Source organism: Petaurus breviceps, unplaced genomic scaffold (assembly GCF_028583685.1).
Source record: "Petaurus breviceps papuanus isolate PSGF00001 unplaced genomic scaffold, PetGlider_PUasm1.0 138, whole genome shotgun sequence".
Taxonomy (NCBI): domain Eukaryota; kingdom Metazoa; phylum Chordata; class Mammalia; order Diprotodontia; family Petauridae; genus Petaurus; species Petaurus breviceps.
Genome location: NW_027185694.1, coordinates 4961793 through 4978017, shown reverse-complemented (window position 1 = coordinate 4978017; position 16225 = coordinate 4961793). Strand labels below are relative to the sequence as shown.

The 16225-nt window shown below is 39.9% G+C and overlaps 1 protein-coding gene across 10 annotated transcripts in view; it reads right to left on the bottom strand.

The window, feature by feature from the left end:
- The window catches only part of TLE1 (TLE family member 1, transcriptional corepressor), a 115485-nt gene that overhangs the window by 25086 nt on the left and 74174 nt on the right, over positions 1-16225 (bottom strand). For 6 of the 10 annotated variants that reach the window (XM_069105403.1, XM_069105418.1, XM_069105429.1 and 3 more), the window contains 4 exons: positions 15778-15930; positions 13203-13347; positions 11605-11795; positions 9699-9775 (listed from right to left, as the gene is read on the bottom strand). In XM_069105403.1, the coding sequence (XP_068961504.1) occupies positions 9699-9775; positions 11605-11795; positions 13203-13347; positions 15778-15930 (566 nt within the window). The remainder of the gene's footprint in view (positions 1-9698; positions 9776-11604; positions 11796-13202; positions 13348-15777; positions 15931-16225) is intronic. The other 4 variants (XM_069105423.1, XM_069105456.1, XM_069105465.1 and 1 more) reach the window with 1 other exon arrangement.

Here is a 16225-nt window from a genome sequence, read left to right as displayed (position 1 = left end):
AAATTAAGAAGCTCTACTGTAAAACATTTTAAAAAAAGATACTAAAAGATATTCATAATCACTCAAAGTTCAGCCTACCTATAAAAACAAACAAAACCAAGTGGATAAAGATACCTATTATCCCAACTATGTATGGCACTTGCGTGGGTAGACAACCTAGAGAACTTGTCCATGTTCATAATGACAGACACTGAAAATGGACCATGAGATGAGTCTAAAACTGAACAGGGTGGAAAGAGTGGGCTAGACTATCTTTGGGAAACAGCCAAGTTCTTTAAATGACCTAAACTTTTCCATGAAATAAAGAGAAAATCTTTTTAATATCAACATTGTTCTAGTGGCATTATATGGTTGGCTGTTAGGCATGGAATAATAACAGGATATTAATAGCACCTACCTCCCAGGACTGTTTTTAGGATAAAATGATAGCATCTTTGAGTTAGAAGGGACCTTAGGTAACACCTAATTCAACTCTCTCCTTTTGCCAGTGATGAAAATAGAACCCAGATACATGCAGTGACATGGTCAAAATCACAGAGAGAGAAAGCAAAGACAAAGGACCCAGGTTTCCTTATTTCTAGTTTAGCTATTCTTACTTAATTTATACAAGGATCAGTTTCTTCATCTGGAAAATGTGGTGACTTCACAGATCTTAATTTTCTGGTTCTAGTATTTTGGCTTCCAGAATTTAAAAATGGCCCTTTTTGCTTCTTGTATGGAATGAGGAATTAAGGTTGTTTCTAACACTGAGAGATTAGGGTCATGCCAGGCCCAGTCACTGTGTCAGAAAAGGGCTACAGCAAATAAACTAGAGAGAAATGCAAAGGTTAGCGACTGACCTAATTTCAGTCATAAGCATTAAATTCATAGGCCAAGGGGAAAAAAAAATTAGTGACTCCCTACAGAATCCTTCACAGCCAGACAAAGTCTCCCCGTAAAAATACTCATGTTTTCAGTCCGTTAAAGGATTAACAACTACGTTTTAAAATAGACTCTTAGAATTTTACATGATTCCCATTCCATGCCAAACAAGGGCCCTTACCTTCTAGAGTTTGACACAATAACAAGGAATGAGGCATTTCCCCTGGCATACAACAAATAATGAGAGGCAATATGGTTCAACAGATTGAGCTGGTCTTGGAGTCAACATGATCATGGTTCTAGGTTCAAATCCTACCTCTGACCCACTCTGGCCAAGGGACTCTGGGCAAATCACATAACCTCTTACTGAATGAATGAAGCATCAATTAAGCTCTATGTGTAAAGCACTATGCTAAGTGCTTTATAAGGGAATATAAAGGAAATCAATTTTCTCTCTCTATTTCTAGTCTTTTCTAGACTGTTCCTGCCCTCAAAGAGCTCACCTTCGAATGGGGGTGACAGCACACATTGAAGGTTTTAGCTCCAAGTCAAATGGAAAAGTCCTTACGGTATAGCAGCAAAGCAGATGCTAATGAATCTTATTTAATGTCATGTCTACTTATAAAAACATATCAGTTTCTGACGTTGAACCATTTGACAGTGCCAGGGACTCTGATAAGAACTTTTCTGGGGTCTTCAACAGATGATGGTTACAGCATCTCAGAAGTAGTTGCCAGGCTGCTCTCCATAAGGACTGTTTCCCAGGTTGCGCCTGAGGGTACTGGCCTGGAAGCATCACAATTCCCAGTGCTCTTGGGTTCAGGGTCCTGGACTGGCTCGGTTGGAGTGTGAGGGAAGATGGGAGCCAATGTGGATGTTGTCGTGATGGTCTGACTTGCTGCCTCCTCCAGGAATGCCTCACTGTTTCAGGGACACTCATTTACCTGTCCTTTATGTGGCAGTTTATTAGAGATTGCCCCCAGGCAATGCTGACATTGCCAGTTGCAAAACAGTTGATGATTTCCATTGGCATAAGTTCTCTTAATGATATCTTCCCAAATCAATGAAATCATGGGTTCTGAACATTCCCTTACTCCTCCCCTCCCCCCAAAAGGCACAGAGATAGGGTCTGGACCTGGGATTTTATTGGTATAGGAAATTCTTTAGTAAATTCCTGACACTAATATAAATTAGCCAAGTTAATAGTATTCCAGAGCTATCCAGAGCCCTCGAGATTGTGAGCCAGGGTCACACAGCCAGAATCTATCAGAGTTAAAACCTAAACCCACACTTCTACCCAATATACTCCACCAACTTAGAACCAAACACACACACACACACACACACACACACACACACACACACACACGCACACGCACACGCGCACACACACACGCGCACACACACACACAAACCTCACTGACAAACCAACCACCAAAAATAACATAAGCTCCTGAATTTTTTTTATTGTTGTCATTTATCCTGACTTTCTATTCAGGAAAAGGTGAGAAGAAGTTTATTTTGAGAAAAATGCTGGGAGAATTTAGCCCCCTACTAACAAGGGCCCAACCAATTTAATTTTCTTCTCAAAAAGTGGCTATGGAAGGGGTGCTTAATATAAAACTGAAGAACTGAAGAGAGAAAAAAATATCAAGCTATTGTTATTATTTTAACTTGTCACCAAAACAAAACAGATTCTTAGTTCTGCAACATGTCTGATCAGCAGAAGGCAAAAATCATTCTCAGAGCCAAGTAAACGGGCCCTGCCTTGATGTTCTTCAGTTTCTACAGAAAACTATTAGTACTAAACTTTTTACTTTTCCAAAGTGTGTCCATATTTACTGCTTCAACCCAGTCTTAAAAAACAGGCTGATCATAATGTTTCAAACTCATTTGGAGGTTTCCCACTGGCTAACATTTCTGTATTGTTAAGTTTAATATTTTTCAAGTCTAAGATCTGAGGGCAGGTTAAATGGAAGGAATATATTTAGCTTAGTTTCATCACACATAGTAATCCTGTTGTCATTTTGAAAAAAATACAGAAGCAGACAAAGCAGCTAAATTAACCTTCAGATAAGGAAAATATCCTAATATAAGAAAAACATCTAACTGGTAAAAATGTCTAACTTTTCCCAGGACTCAAAGATGAATAAGTCATTCAAGCCATTCAGCCAAAGCCTATATTTGAGAACTAAGTACACATTCTCCCTTGGTGATCCCATCTATTCCCAAGTCTTCAATCATCACCCTCATGCAGATGACTTCCAAGTCTAGGCATCTAGTCTTGATCTCTCATTTTCAACTGCTTGCTGGATGGAAGTCACCACCTAGACATTTTACTGGCATCTCACCTTCACCATATCCCCAAATAAACTCATCTCTCCTACTTACCCCAATCACCCTCCAATTCCTACCAATTTTTCTATTTTTTCTGAGAGCCTAATCATTTCCCCAGGGTTGAAAGGTTCTTCTTGGGTCCTTTACTCTCCCTCATTATCCAAACAGTTCACAAATTTTATTAATTCTAATAGTATGAATAATGAAAAAGCATTTATTGAAATTTTAGAAAAAAGGGAAACATCTCCTGCTTTCAAGAAGGTCATACTTCAACTGGAAGAGACAATACATAAAAGGGAGTTCAGCTACAGGGAAAGACCTAGAAGTCCACATCAGCAAGCCAGGTTCTGAAGGTAGGGCAGAATGCAAGGCTCAGAGGATGTCAGGGTGCACCTCAACACAAGGATTAGAGTTGGTGACTCCCAACTCATCCAAACAATATGAACAGCCATGACTGGGTGCCCTGTGTGCTCTGGGGCCTGGGGAGGCAGAGAAGGAAGGAGTATCCTCATGGTAGGTCATTCTGGTGCCTGGTTACCTAGCTATTCCTTCCACTCTGCTCCCTCTGACCACGCTATGTCCCAGGCAAATTGTCTCAACCAACCCAACCAGGTTCCCTGAAGTTGGCCTACAAGCTGCTCATCTGCAAAGAACGCTTCCCATGCCTAGACTATAATTATTTCATAAAAAGCAAGAACCTAATGGATTTCTTCTCTTCCTTCCAGGCCCACCCTGGCATCATCTTCTCCATGAAGACTTCCTCTATTCCCACCAGTTAAAAGTGATCTCTTCTTTGCCCTAATCACATTCCATTGAGAACAGTCATTTTTTGTTTAAATGCCACATCATCGCTATTTGATAATAAGCCCCCTGACCAGTAAATTTCATCTTTGGGTCTCCTGCAATTAGCACAGTCCCTTGCAAACAGATGCTTAATAATAACATTTATATCACACTTTAAGGTTTGCAAAGTGCTTTATACCTATTACTTCATTTAATAATAAGAATGACAATAACAGCAATGACTACTGACATTCATACATTGCTTACTATGTGCCATGTACTGAGTTAAATCTTTTGCAATCATTAACCCATTTGATCCTCACAATGACCCTTCGAGATAGGTGCTATTTTTATTCCCATTTTATGAACAGAGGCAGACAGAAGTTGAGTGACTTGTCCAGGGCCACACAACTACTAAGTGTCTGAGTCTGGATTTGAATTCAGGTCTTCTTGACTTTGGGTCCATCACTCTAACCAGTAGCAGAACGTGTACTGAATTGAACTGTCAGACTATTAGTGTTCTACTGCCTACAGGGGTAAGTGATCTGAATTATTTCCAGGGGTGGAAGCTACAGGGGTAAGTGATCTGAATTATTTCCAGGGGTGGAAGCAGAAGCATTATGTTTATACAGGTACTTACCCTCTGGAATTGGTGACATGGACATTGCAAGTACAGACTGGAGTGAGCTGTCCTTTCCTGCTTTCATTATTCGGTGGTACATTTGTAGACTCTAAATTTGCCAAGACACACTGGGAGGGGAAAGAGTGGTGGGAGCGGGTTGGGGAACGGGAGAGCAAATCACAATTATCCAACAGCTCAAATGCATCAGCTCTTGGAGCAAGGCCAGGACCTACCCAACATCCCAAAGAAATTATCTACAGATTTCCAGTTTGCCAGAGGGCAGAAAAACTAGCTCAATTAAAACCCATACAGTATCACTGTTAACTCCTCACCACTAAGACAGAGATTTGCAGAAGATGATGGACAAGGAAAAAAAAATCCTACAATGCTACAGTCAGCAAAAACGGCAACACCCTAATTTTCAAATCCACCGAAGAAGGTGGAAGTCGAGCATTTCAAGTGAAAGAAAAGGCAGCAAAATCAGTTAACAAAAGACAAGTGGCAAAGGAGTACCTCTTCAATGAGCTGTCTTTATTGCTAGAAACCTAGCATTGAATTCTCTTTCTAAATTTTATGAAACATATTTTGCTAAGAGGCAATCTTATCTCAAATGAAGTTAAACGCTTTCCCCCATAGCTCCAAGCCCCCAAATGTGCTTTTAAGATGTGCAAGTTGTACTCAGCTGGGACAGTGATGTGTGCCTTAATCCCAACTAATGGGAAGACAGAAGCTAGTGGATTGCTTGAGTTCGGGAGTTCTGCAATAGCATCTGCAGTAGATAACCAGTCGAATATCTGTACCAAGTCTGACACCAATATGGTGGGCCCCCAGATTGTCTAAACTTGGGCGAACGGAATGAGGTTGGGAGATCAAGCAGGTCAAAGCTCCTGTCCAAGCTCAGCTGGCAGCGGGATCAGAAGCAGGGGTGGCCACAGAATTTTTAGTCTGGGTGAAATACGGGGACTCACCCTTCCTCTCCCCGCCAATTAAACCCCAAACAGTGGGGTAGCTGATTCCTAAATTATACATGTAACATTCTAAGAGAAGAGAGCAGCTGTAAGCTGGAGACTCAAACCAAGCTATGATCAGTTTGTACCACTGATGTGAACAGTATCAATTAAGATAGGCAGCTGGCTATAAATGCATGCATTTGATCTAATTTCTAGGCTCTTCCAAACACTAATGTGCCAAAATAAAATACAACAAACACTTATTAAACACACTATATGTGCAGATCTCTGTGAGATATAAAGCTTAAAAGTAACAACTCCTTCCCCATTCCTGAGGGGTGTACTGTCTATTCATTACCCTCTCTAGGTACCCCTAAATTTGTCAACCTCCTCAAAATGTGCCCCTCAGAAATGAACACAATACTTTCAAAAGATGAAAAGCAAATTTAAAGAGAAGAAAGCCTCATATGAACTTAAAGTGAAGCTGGTGGGACCAGGAAAACAACGTACACACATTTGTTACAACAACATACAAGGAAAGAACAACAAAACAATCTAAACAGTACCACAAAACTACAATGGTCAAATCTGGATCCAAGTAAGAGACAAGGAAAGTGAATGCCACCTGCTTCTGGGTGGGGAGAGGGAGGACCAGAGGTATGGAATACTGCACAAACAGCATTTTTGAAGTATGTTGCTTAGTTTTCCTGATCTTTTGCTTTTTAAATTCTATATCATAAGAGATGGCTACCCTGAGAAGGCACAGGAGAATGACAATAAAGGGAAACGTAGGTGACGTAAAACCAAAAGATATGAATAAACGATTTCTTTAAAAAAGCAAAAGTTATTATAATACTTATTCCACACATATGGACCTTAAATGAATTTGGCATAAATGGTAATTTATGGTAATTCTAATAAAAAAGTGAGCTAAGGGAAAGAGAGAGCAGTCTAACCCATCCAAAAACCAAAGGACACACACTCGAACTGTCTAAACCGCAATGATAACAGACTTTTTCAGTACGTCTGAGGGGAAGACTTCTCTAGTAAAACTAGCTGCCTTGCTCTCTGGGAAGTTAATCCCTATAGCTGAATCAACCTTGAATGTTAACTTACAAATATCAAAGCTATTTAAATTCAGAGGTAATATGGTACAGTAAAAAGACTGAGCTCAAAAACCTGGGCTGGAGTAACAGTTCTAAGTAGCTGTGAGTTGGGCTTTGTGTCTATGTGCCCTCCATTTTAAAGATGACTAAATGAACTGCTAAGGGCCCTTCCAGCGCTTCATGATCTGGGGAGGCCTCAGGAGACCAGGAAAGGCAGTATTAGGGCTGAGACTCAAAGGAAGTAAAGAATGCTCAAGGCAGGTGAGGGAGGAGAGGAAGTCATGGTGAATCAACAGCAAGTGGCGTGATGTTACTGGATCTCAAAGTATGTGGAAAGGAGTTTTAAAAGTACACGTATGTGTACACACACACACATGTAGAATCAGAAAGGTAGGAAGGCACCGGGTTATGAAAGGCTTTAAATGTCAAAGGGAGGACTTTATTATTTAATGCTGAAGGCACCTCGACCCATTCATTTGCCTCACTGAGCCTCATGTGTAACCAGGGGGGCAGTGTGGCTACAAGTCCTGCCTCAGACACAGACTGGCTATATGACTTTGGGCAAGTCACTTAAATTTTCAGGGTCTCCAGGCAACTCCCCAAATACTAACTGTACTGGCAAGAAAGAGCTGGCTATAAAAGAGCTGAAATAACAGTCCTGGCTCAAAAAAACAAACACCAAAAAAACCTCCCCAAACAACCGACAACAAAAAACAAAACCATAAGGGATGAATCAGATGATGCCTAAGGTTCTTTCCAGTACTAAAATCACACTGGGGATGGAACAAGCCAGAGCAAGCTCTGGGCTCCAGAGTTAATCCCCACCTTGGTTTATTTTCATGCAAAAAGGAACTGCCTCCATACATTTAAAATCTTAGCATTATTGTTTATTTAGTTCTTTTCACTCAACTCTCTTCCCTATACTAAGCTCCCACCTTCAAATTCTTAACACTCCTTTCTACCTAGTGTAAACAATAGCATCATTTCTAAGAATCAAATTTCACTGTAATAGACATTAATATACATGAAAAGGAGAATAATGGGAATCTGATTTTTTTTAATTTTAAAATTTTTTCAGAATTTTTTTAAAGTTTTCAATGTTCATTTCCACAAGATTTTGAGTTCCAAATTTTCCCCCATATCTCCCCTACCCCCCACCCCAAAATGGCAAGCATACAGATTACCCCTTCCCCCAGTCTGCCCTCTCTTATAACCCACCATCCCTCCCCTCTTACGATGGATTTCTATACCCCATTGCCTGTATATCTTATTTCCCGGCTGCATGTAACAACAATTTTTAAACATTTGCTTTTAAATTCTTTCCCTCCTTCCCTCCTCACCCCCCCCCCACTGGGAAGACTAGCAATTCAGTATAAACTATGCTTGTGTAGTTATTCAAAACATTTCCATAGTAGTCATATTGTGAAAGACTAACTATATTTCCCTCCATCCTATCCTGCCCCTCATTTATTGGTTTCTTCTTTGATCCTGTCCCTTTTCAAAAGTATTTGTTTCTGACCACCTCCTTCCCCAATCTGCCCTCCCTTCTTTCATCCCCCCTCATTCCCTTCCCCCCTACTTTCCTGTAGAGTAAGGTACCCAATTGAGTGTGTATGTTATTCCCTTCTTAAGTCAAATCTAAGGGGAGTAAGGTTGACTCATCTGCTTTCACCTCCCTGCTCTTCTCCTCCATTGTAATAGCTTTCTCTTTCTTTTTTTATGTGAGATAATTTACCTTACTTTATCTCTCCCTTTCTCTTCCTAATACATTTCTCTCTCACCTCTTAATTTTATTTTTTAGATATCACCCCTTCATATTCAACTTACCCTGTGGCCTCTATGTGTATACACACATATATTCCCTTCAACTATCCTAATACTGAGAAAAGTCTCATTTGTTACAAATATTGTCTTTCCATGTAGGGAATTTGATTTCTACTACAGGTGAAGGGGTCAGAGATTCCATTTTCCCCTTACACATTTGGGTGGTCCGTTTGAAACGTGGTTCCATTTGCAACCACACTGTGAATGGGTATATTTTAAAAGGAACACTCTAATTAATTGAAACGTATGAAGAGGCTGGAGGAGGGTCAGAAATATTTAGCAGTAATATTTATCATACTGTTTCTAAGTTATATACTACTTAAACATTCAAGTACTAAAGTGTATTGGGAGGGTTTTCATAAAATCTAGACAAAGCTTTATTTTAGCTCTTGAGGCAGCAGAAGGCACATGCACATAAATTTAAGGAAAAGGTTCTTAAATAAGACATTAACAGTTAATTTTTTACTTCATTCAGGAATTTGACATTTAAGAATTCCTTTAAAATTTGTTTTCTTCTTTTACAAAGATAAAATAACTGCTTTGTTACAGTGGGATTTTTTCAAAAAAAATTTTTTTAAACACAGTGCATGCATATTTTAATAATTATCTTCTTCCCTTCTCCCCACAAAACTCCATTTCACCACTCCATCTCTGGTCTTTCGAACGGACCAAAGTATTCACATAAAACTCATAAGCACTGACTAAATTTTAACTGTTGAGCAACTGGTAGCCCCACCATCCATCAAAACTTCGCTTCCACAAAACTAAGGTGGTAGTTTGGCTTCACTATTAGCAATGAATAAGAAAGATAAACTCAACTGTTTTCAATGTTAAGAGCTGATGAGAAAGGTTATTACTGAAAAATCTAACCTCTTGCCTCTGAATAAATGGCAAAGCATCCTCCTGGGAAAAGGGTTACCTAGGTACTTTATATCCTCCTGCAGATTAACGCTGTCCTCTCTATAAATAGATTCTCTCCAGAAACAGCTAATTTCACGAGGTTATCAACAATATATGATATATATATATATATATATATGTAACACCTACTAGCTATGTATGAATAGAAAACACTAGCAGTTACTGAGCAGAGATATAAGAAATCGCCTTGGAAACACCCAAGCCAGCAATCCCTTTGGGATTTCTGATTGCTGACACCAACGACTAAGTCTCCTCCCCTGTTCAGAAAGCTACTAAAGAGTTAAAGGTACTTACGGTTTGCCCCCTGGGATTCCTGCTAGATTTGGAGGGATTGTAGGTACTCTCATGTGAGGAGGGGGATCAAAACCAACCTGAACAAAGGGGAAAACAAAACAAAACAAAAAAAGAACATCTCAAACTTAAGGAAGAATTGGATACAGCAGATGACAAGATAATAATTTTGACAACTTTTATGTTTTTTATAGGAAAAAAGGAAGGAAACACATTTATTAAGCACTATGTGCCAGGCACCTTGCAAATATTGTTTCACTAGATCCTCACAAAAACCCTGGGAGAGAGGTGTTATTATTATCCCCATCTTAAAGTTGAGGAAACTGAGGCAGGCAGTGTTAAGTGCCCAAGGTTATATAGTAAGTGTCTGAGGACGGATTTGAACTCAGGTCTGTCTGATTCCAGAGCCCACTACATGCAGAGTACAAAACAGGGCAACATCTGATGATACTTGCCCAAGATTTGTTTTTCCCTAACCCACTCAGAAAGTATGCCAGAGAATACTGGCACTTCTTAATTGTTTTTTACAAGTCCGCCCACAGAGGCAATATAATTCTCCAAACACCACAGGCAACACAGTTGTTTTGAAGAAAAAATAAAAACAAAAGCAAAAAACCACCCTTGTGTTTAAGATGGGAATCAAGTCCCATGCCATTCTTTGAGACTTTACAATGCTCCATTTATCTACCCCCCTCCCACAAATTATATGAACAAGGAAATGGACCTAGACCCTACCAACAGGGCCCACAAAATGTCCAACTCAAGCACAGTTAACACCTGATAGATCATCTACTTTGTCCATTATTTACGATCAATTTTTAATCCCTGGCTCCATTTGCCCCTGCTGCCCAACATGTTCCCTGGGCCAACATTCTCTGCCATTACCAGAGTGTACCCATATAATGCAAATTTACTTTAATGATTACAATCAAGTATTTCTTCTGCAGGGGACCAGATAGAGAAGAGTCAGCACTAACTACATATACAAATTCCATTCCTTTTCACTAATGTGATCAAATCTGCTTACCAATCTTCCTGACTTGAAAAAGAGAGAAGAGAGGGGAGAGGAGAAGAGAAGAGAAGAGAAGAGAAGAGAGCCAAGGAATGAAGGACCATAGGGAGATTTCCCCTCCTCTCCTAGAAAGACTAAAGGCATTCTCAGGCATTCATCTCTTAAATAAATGGTTTTTATCATAGAGGTCTCAGGACACCTTACACACACATTCTACAAAATTCTGTTTAAAGGATGATTTTTAAAAATGGGCACAGGCCAGAACTAGAAGGTACATAGAGGCCATCTGACCCACCCCCTCATTTTTAAAGATAAGGAACTAAAGCCCAGGGAAATAAATGACTTTCCCAAGTACCAAAGTTAAGCTTTGAAGTCAGGGTCCTCTGACTCCATAACCAGAATGTTTATCAAGAATTATAACTATTTTTATTTTCTTTTCCAACTTAAAAAAAAACTAAAAAAAAAGAATTAAAAGTCTTATGTCTTATCTTTCACTTAAGTAGTCTTAAAACACATACACACACACACACACACACACAACTGTGGTGGAGGAAAACCAGATGTCTCCAACCAGTTAAGTCCCTTGAAGCTTCCTTAATACTACCTTTTTTCATCCACAAAATAAGTTAAACAAAAACAGTTTGGCATTTATTAATGAACCGTATCACTGATGAAGGCCGACAGAAAGGAAAATGCATGTAAATACACTGCAATTCTTTGTTTTTGAGGTGTGGGGTTTTGCTATTCTTGACCATGTAGCAAAGTGAGACACACAAGGAAACAGCGAGCCTTTGGTGTTCCTACAGCCCAGGAGTTTGACAGGGCTAAATGAAGCATGCAGCTTTTCTCACTGAACCAAAACCCAGCCCACTGAGATGGAAGCAGTGTGTGGCCTACCATTGGGGAGCGTCCATAGGCCACCACGGCAGCTGCAGCTGCGGCAGCACTCATCTGGGGAGACATGTTGTGTAAACTTGCGTAAGCTGCTCCAGGGCTGGTCAACTCGCCATTCATGCCAGCGTGAGGGACCATTCCAAACGGAGCAGGGTACGGGCCAGGTACTGCCAGAGGTGTCCTCAAGCCAGCTGCTGGAAAGGAATGAGCACTGTGGTAACTCAATGTTCCAAATGGAATGTGACCTCTAATAGCATTATCGCTTTTTCCATATACATGACAGATAAGGGAAGGAAGACAAAGAATGCCATCTTGGAAAGTACGTGGAGTCCTTTCTTCCTTAGAGTTCAAAAGTAAGTAGCACAAAAAGAAAGGCACCATATGAGGCACTTTCACAAATATTTTTCATTCTCTCTCTCTACTGGAGTGGGGTACAGGAGAGAATTGAAAAATAGGGAAATTGCCTCCATCAATTTGTAATTTATAATCTTAAATATTTGCCTGGGGTACAAAGAGGTTAACTTCCTCATAACTGCATAGTATCTATCAGAGGCAGAAATTGAACCCAGCTCTTACCGGTTCCAAGGACAGACCTCTGTCACTTTAACACACTACCTACCTCTCATTTGTCTAGACCAAGGGTTCTTAACCTTCATCATGGACTTCCCTATTCTTTGGCAGGCTGGTGAAGTCTTCTTACAATGTTTTTAAATGTATAAAATAAAGTACACAGGATCACAAAGAAAACCAATTATATTGCTATACAGCTATCAAAATATTAAAAACAAAACAAAATGCTCACGGACCCCAGATTGAGAACTCTCAGTCTAGACAAAATGATTGCTAAGAAGGATCAAGTATTAATTATAAGCCCATTTTGGAGATGGGGAGTTTGTGTTACAGAAATAAAAGTATTTACTTGACCTCATTGCCAAGGAATATTTTCTTGGTAAAATCTAACCTTTTCCCCTGTTCCAACTTTCCATACAAATGAAATGTCAACCAGGGTTCTGTGTAAACTAAAGAACGGTTTTAGAAGTGATTATCCTGGTATTTATTTTCTTCTGTGCCCAAGCTGTTTCTTTTCCCAATGAGGATGATAAAGTTGAGAGTTATAAGTTTATTCATAGGCCAGCTTTGAAGTTCAAATATCCCTCACTTCCTCTGAAGGAGAGAACACTATCTCCTGAGGGACATACCTCCAGAAAACTAACCAACTAAAAGAGGCAGGCAGGCACACTCGGGCTGAACATGCCAAGCCGCTTCAGCAAATATTAACTAACTCAGACACACAATAATAGATTGGTAAGGAGCTTACATTCAGAATAATTATCAGAAACTTTATTGAAGCTTCTACCATTTGGATTATTTGGAAATAAAATAAGAGCCGAATGTAAACAGTCTGAGGCAGAAAAGGGTGCAGCTGCCGAAAACCAAGAGAGAACAGCTGTTTCTTATCATGGCTTCTCAGTGATATGAAGGAGAGTGGCAATAAGCACATTTAATATTCATGGAGAAATGACATTACAATAAGATTAAAAGAAGACTCATCAAGCACAGAAAAGAAAAAGGAAAAAAAAACCAGAGGCAATGTGTTCTACCAGCTTGGTTAACAAGGGGGTCCATTGTTGGAGGTTTGCCGAGGCCTGGACGAAGTCCTGGAGTTGCGCTGGTGCCCGGGGTTGGCACATCGCTTCGAGGAGTTGGTGTGCTGGATTTCAGAACGGGCGTGCTGGCTTTTTCATGCTGGTATCATTAAACAAATTAAATGAGTATTATTTTTAATCCAAGCCATATTACACAATTTATCACAACAGCAGCTGGGACACTGGGCACCTACTAGCTACTCCCTCGGCCAATTTTCATAAATCCACACAATGTTGACAGCATTAACTTGTGAGCGAGAAATGTTGACCTTTCCTCTTCCTGCCAGAATTAAAATTCAAGCTAGAAAAGCAGAACATGATCACACTTCTTCCTCCGCAGATTTTTTTTTATCAGTATTTTTCTTCAAGTCTATGTTCCCTGAATCACTGACATCTCAATTAACAACAAGTTAGAATGACGATTAGGGGCCATGAAGGAGAGAAACTTCACACCCCTCCCCCCAACCCAAACTAAGCACCAGCTCCCTTTTAAGAGGCCAGACACCCCTTCTTCTCACTTGTCAGTACCAGCAAGGGTAAGATCAATGGTTGAAAAGCTACGGGGCCATCAATTTCAAGAAAGCCACAAAAACCACTTCAAATGCAAGTGGCTCACAAAACAGATCATCATGATGTGGTGGGAAAAGCAGTGAAACTGGAAAACAGGCTCAGGTCTGAATCCTGCCTCTGCTCCTTACCACTTCTACCTGTGTGACCTCGGGCAAGTTACTTAAGTCCCTTGTGCTTTGATTTCCTTGAATCATGAATCTAGAACTGAAAAGCAGCTCAGAAGGCCGGAGTATCGGACCCTTCGTTTTGTAGATTGAAGAAAACAAGACCACCATCTCTCCCCGCTTCCCCTTCTCCAGGGGAATTAAGCGACTTTCCCAAGGATACAGAGTTGGTCAGCACTAGTCTCTCCCAACTCCAGATTTATGATCCCATGATCATTCTGAAGGAAGGATATGTCAGTCTTTTCCAAATCTTAGGTAGGAGAGCTTATGGGAAAAAAAAAAATGAATCACTGAGATGCAATAAGCCTAAATTACCTAGGGCAGGGGCTCTTAACCTGCAGGCCATGAACTATTTTCTTCTTTTTTTTTTTTTTTTTTTTTTTTGCTTTTTGGAGGGCAACTGGGGTTAAGTGATTTGCCCAAGGTCACATGGCTAGTTTTTGTGTTAGTATTTTCTTTAATGTTTTGATAATTGTTGTATTTCAATATAACTGATTTTATTTGTAATTTGATGGATGTATTTTGTTTTATATGCTTAAAATTATTTTTCTGAGAAGGGGTCCGGAGGCCTCACCAAACTTCCAAAGGGGTCCAGGACACAGAAAAGATGAAGAACTCTTGACTGAGAGTAATGATGTAGTACCAGTAGTAGGAGCTTGTACATCTAACTCCTCCTACAAAAACTTAGCCAAGGCTGGCCCATATGTAACCGTTCTAGAAGGTCCGGTTCTCCTGCCCTCAGTATTTTATGGGCTCCAGAATCTTCTGAGGACTTCTAGTTCTCAGTTCTGAATTTATACATAAACCATATGTATAAGAATACACATATATATGTATACATGTGTGTATGTGTATATATATACACATATATCTATGTACACATATATAGACATATGTGTGTGAGACTAAATTTTCACTAATACCAGTGCTAATACTGATTGTGCATCTTTTAGCATGCACATGGATATTCTCAGTTCCTTAGCCAAAGACACATGGACTGGGGTTAAAATATGCCTCACAGTTAACTATGGTATTGAAAGGAATGGGGACTTTTCCCCCCCAAATTGTGGAAGAACTCTGGAAGTTTGGGGTTATATTACCAGAATTTCCTCTTAAAAATTTCTGGCCCTTTGCAGCCAGCACAAATCCCCTCAGCAAGACAGCAACATGCTTGGAAGTTATTTTTTGTTCTCTTTTTTATGTGTAAAGACAGACAACTCAGATGTAGCCCTAGAGTGGAACCCACAGGGCATCTAGCTGTTCATAAATGGATTCCAGCTGAGGGCCCAAACCCAGACTTAAGCAGATTTTCTAGTTACCTATTCCTGGAGGAAATAGACTATTACATACCTAGAGATCTAAGGCTTAGAGAAAAAGGGATCTTTCAAACCTTGTATAGTTTGTCTTTGAAATTTTATACCATACAATAGCAGAGTATCAATTATAAAAATGCAGTACCAAAATAAAAAAAAGGCAAAAAAAGAAAGAAGTTTGATATATACATATATAATATATATATATATATATATACACACGCACACACACACACACACACACATATACATATATAAAGTTAGGTGTGCATAATCAGTTACTGCAAATTAAAGGGTGCTCTCTTCAGGGACTGGTACAGTGACCTAACAGTACAATTCTGTACACCAAGTATGGTTGGTAAGCAGAAGATAACTAAGGTCTGAGTTTCAACATTTAGGACCTATTCTAGAAAATTCTCTGCCAGTCAATGCTTTTGATAAGAATACCCTCCAGAGGAGGTCTAAGGTAGTTTGCAAACTCACCAAACTCATTTCTTTGGATTTCAAGGAAGCAGAACTTCCAGAGGATGCAGTGGAGGCCGGACTGCTGGAGGCATCCTTTTTCAGCAGGCGGTTTTTGTCAATCCCATTTTCCCGGGGTGAATGTGCAGGGCTTGCCCGTGGAGATGAGGGATCCTCCATAAGAATAACCAAAATTTTCAAAGATTTAGCTGATTCAGACACTTTTAACCAATCCTACCCACAACCAAATTAATTTCCTAGACCTAAGGGGAAAGAGTGACCAGATTTGACAAAGGGTAAACTTTCTGAACTAGGGAATATGCATTATAATTAAAAATGGAAAGTGATTATAACCAAGCTCCCAGCCATTAACTAGGCAGAAGGAAAGCCAGGAGCTTTACCTGCCCCTTTGGATGTGTGTCTGGAAGGTAGTGGGGGCTGTGATGGTAGTGAGGTTAAACAGGCTAAG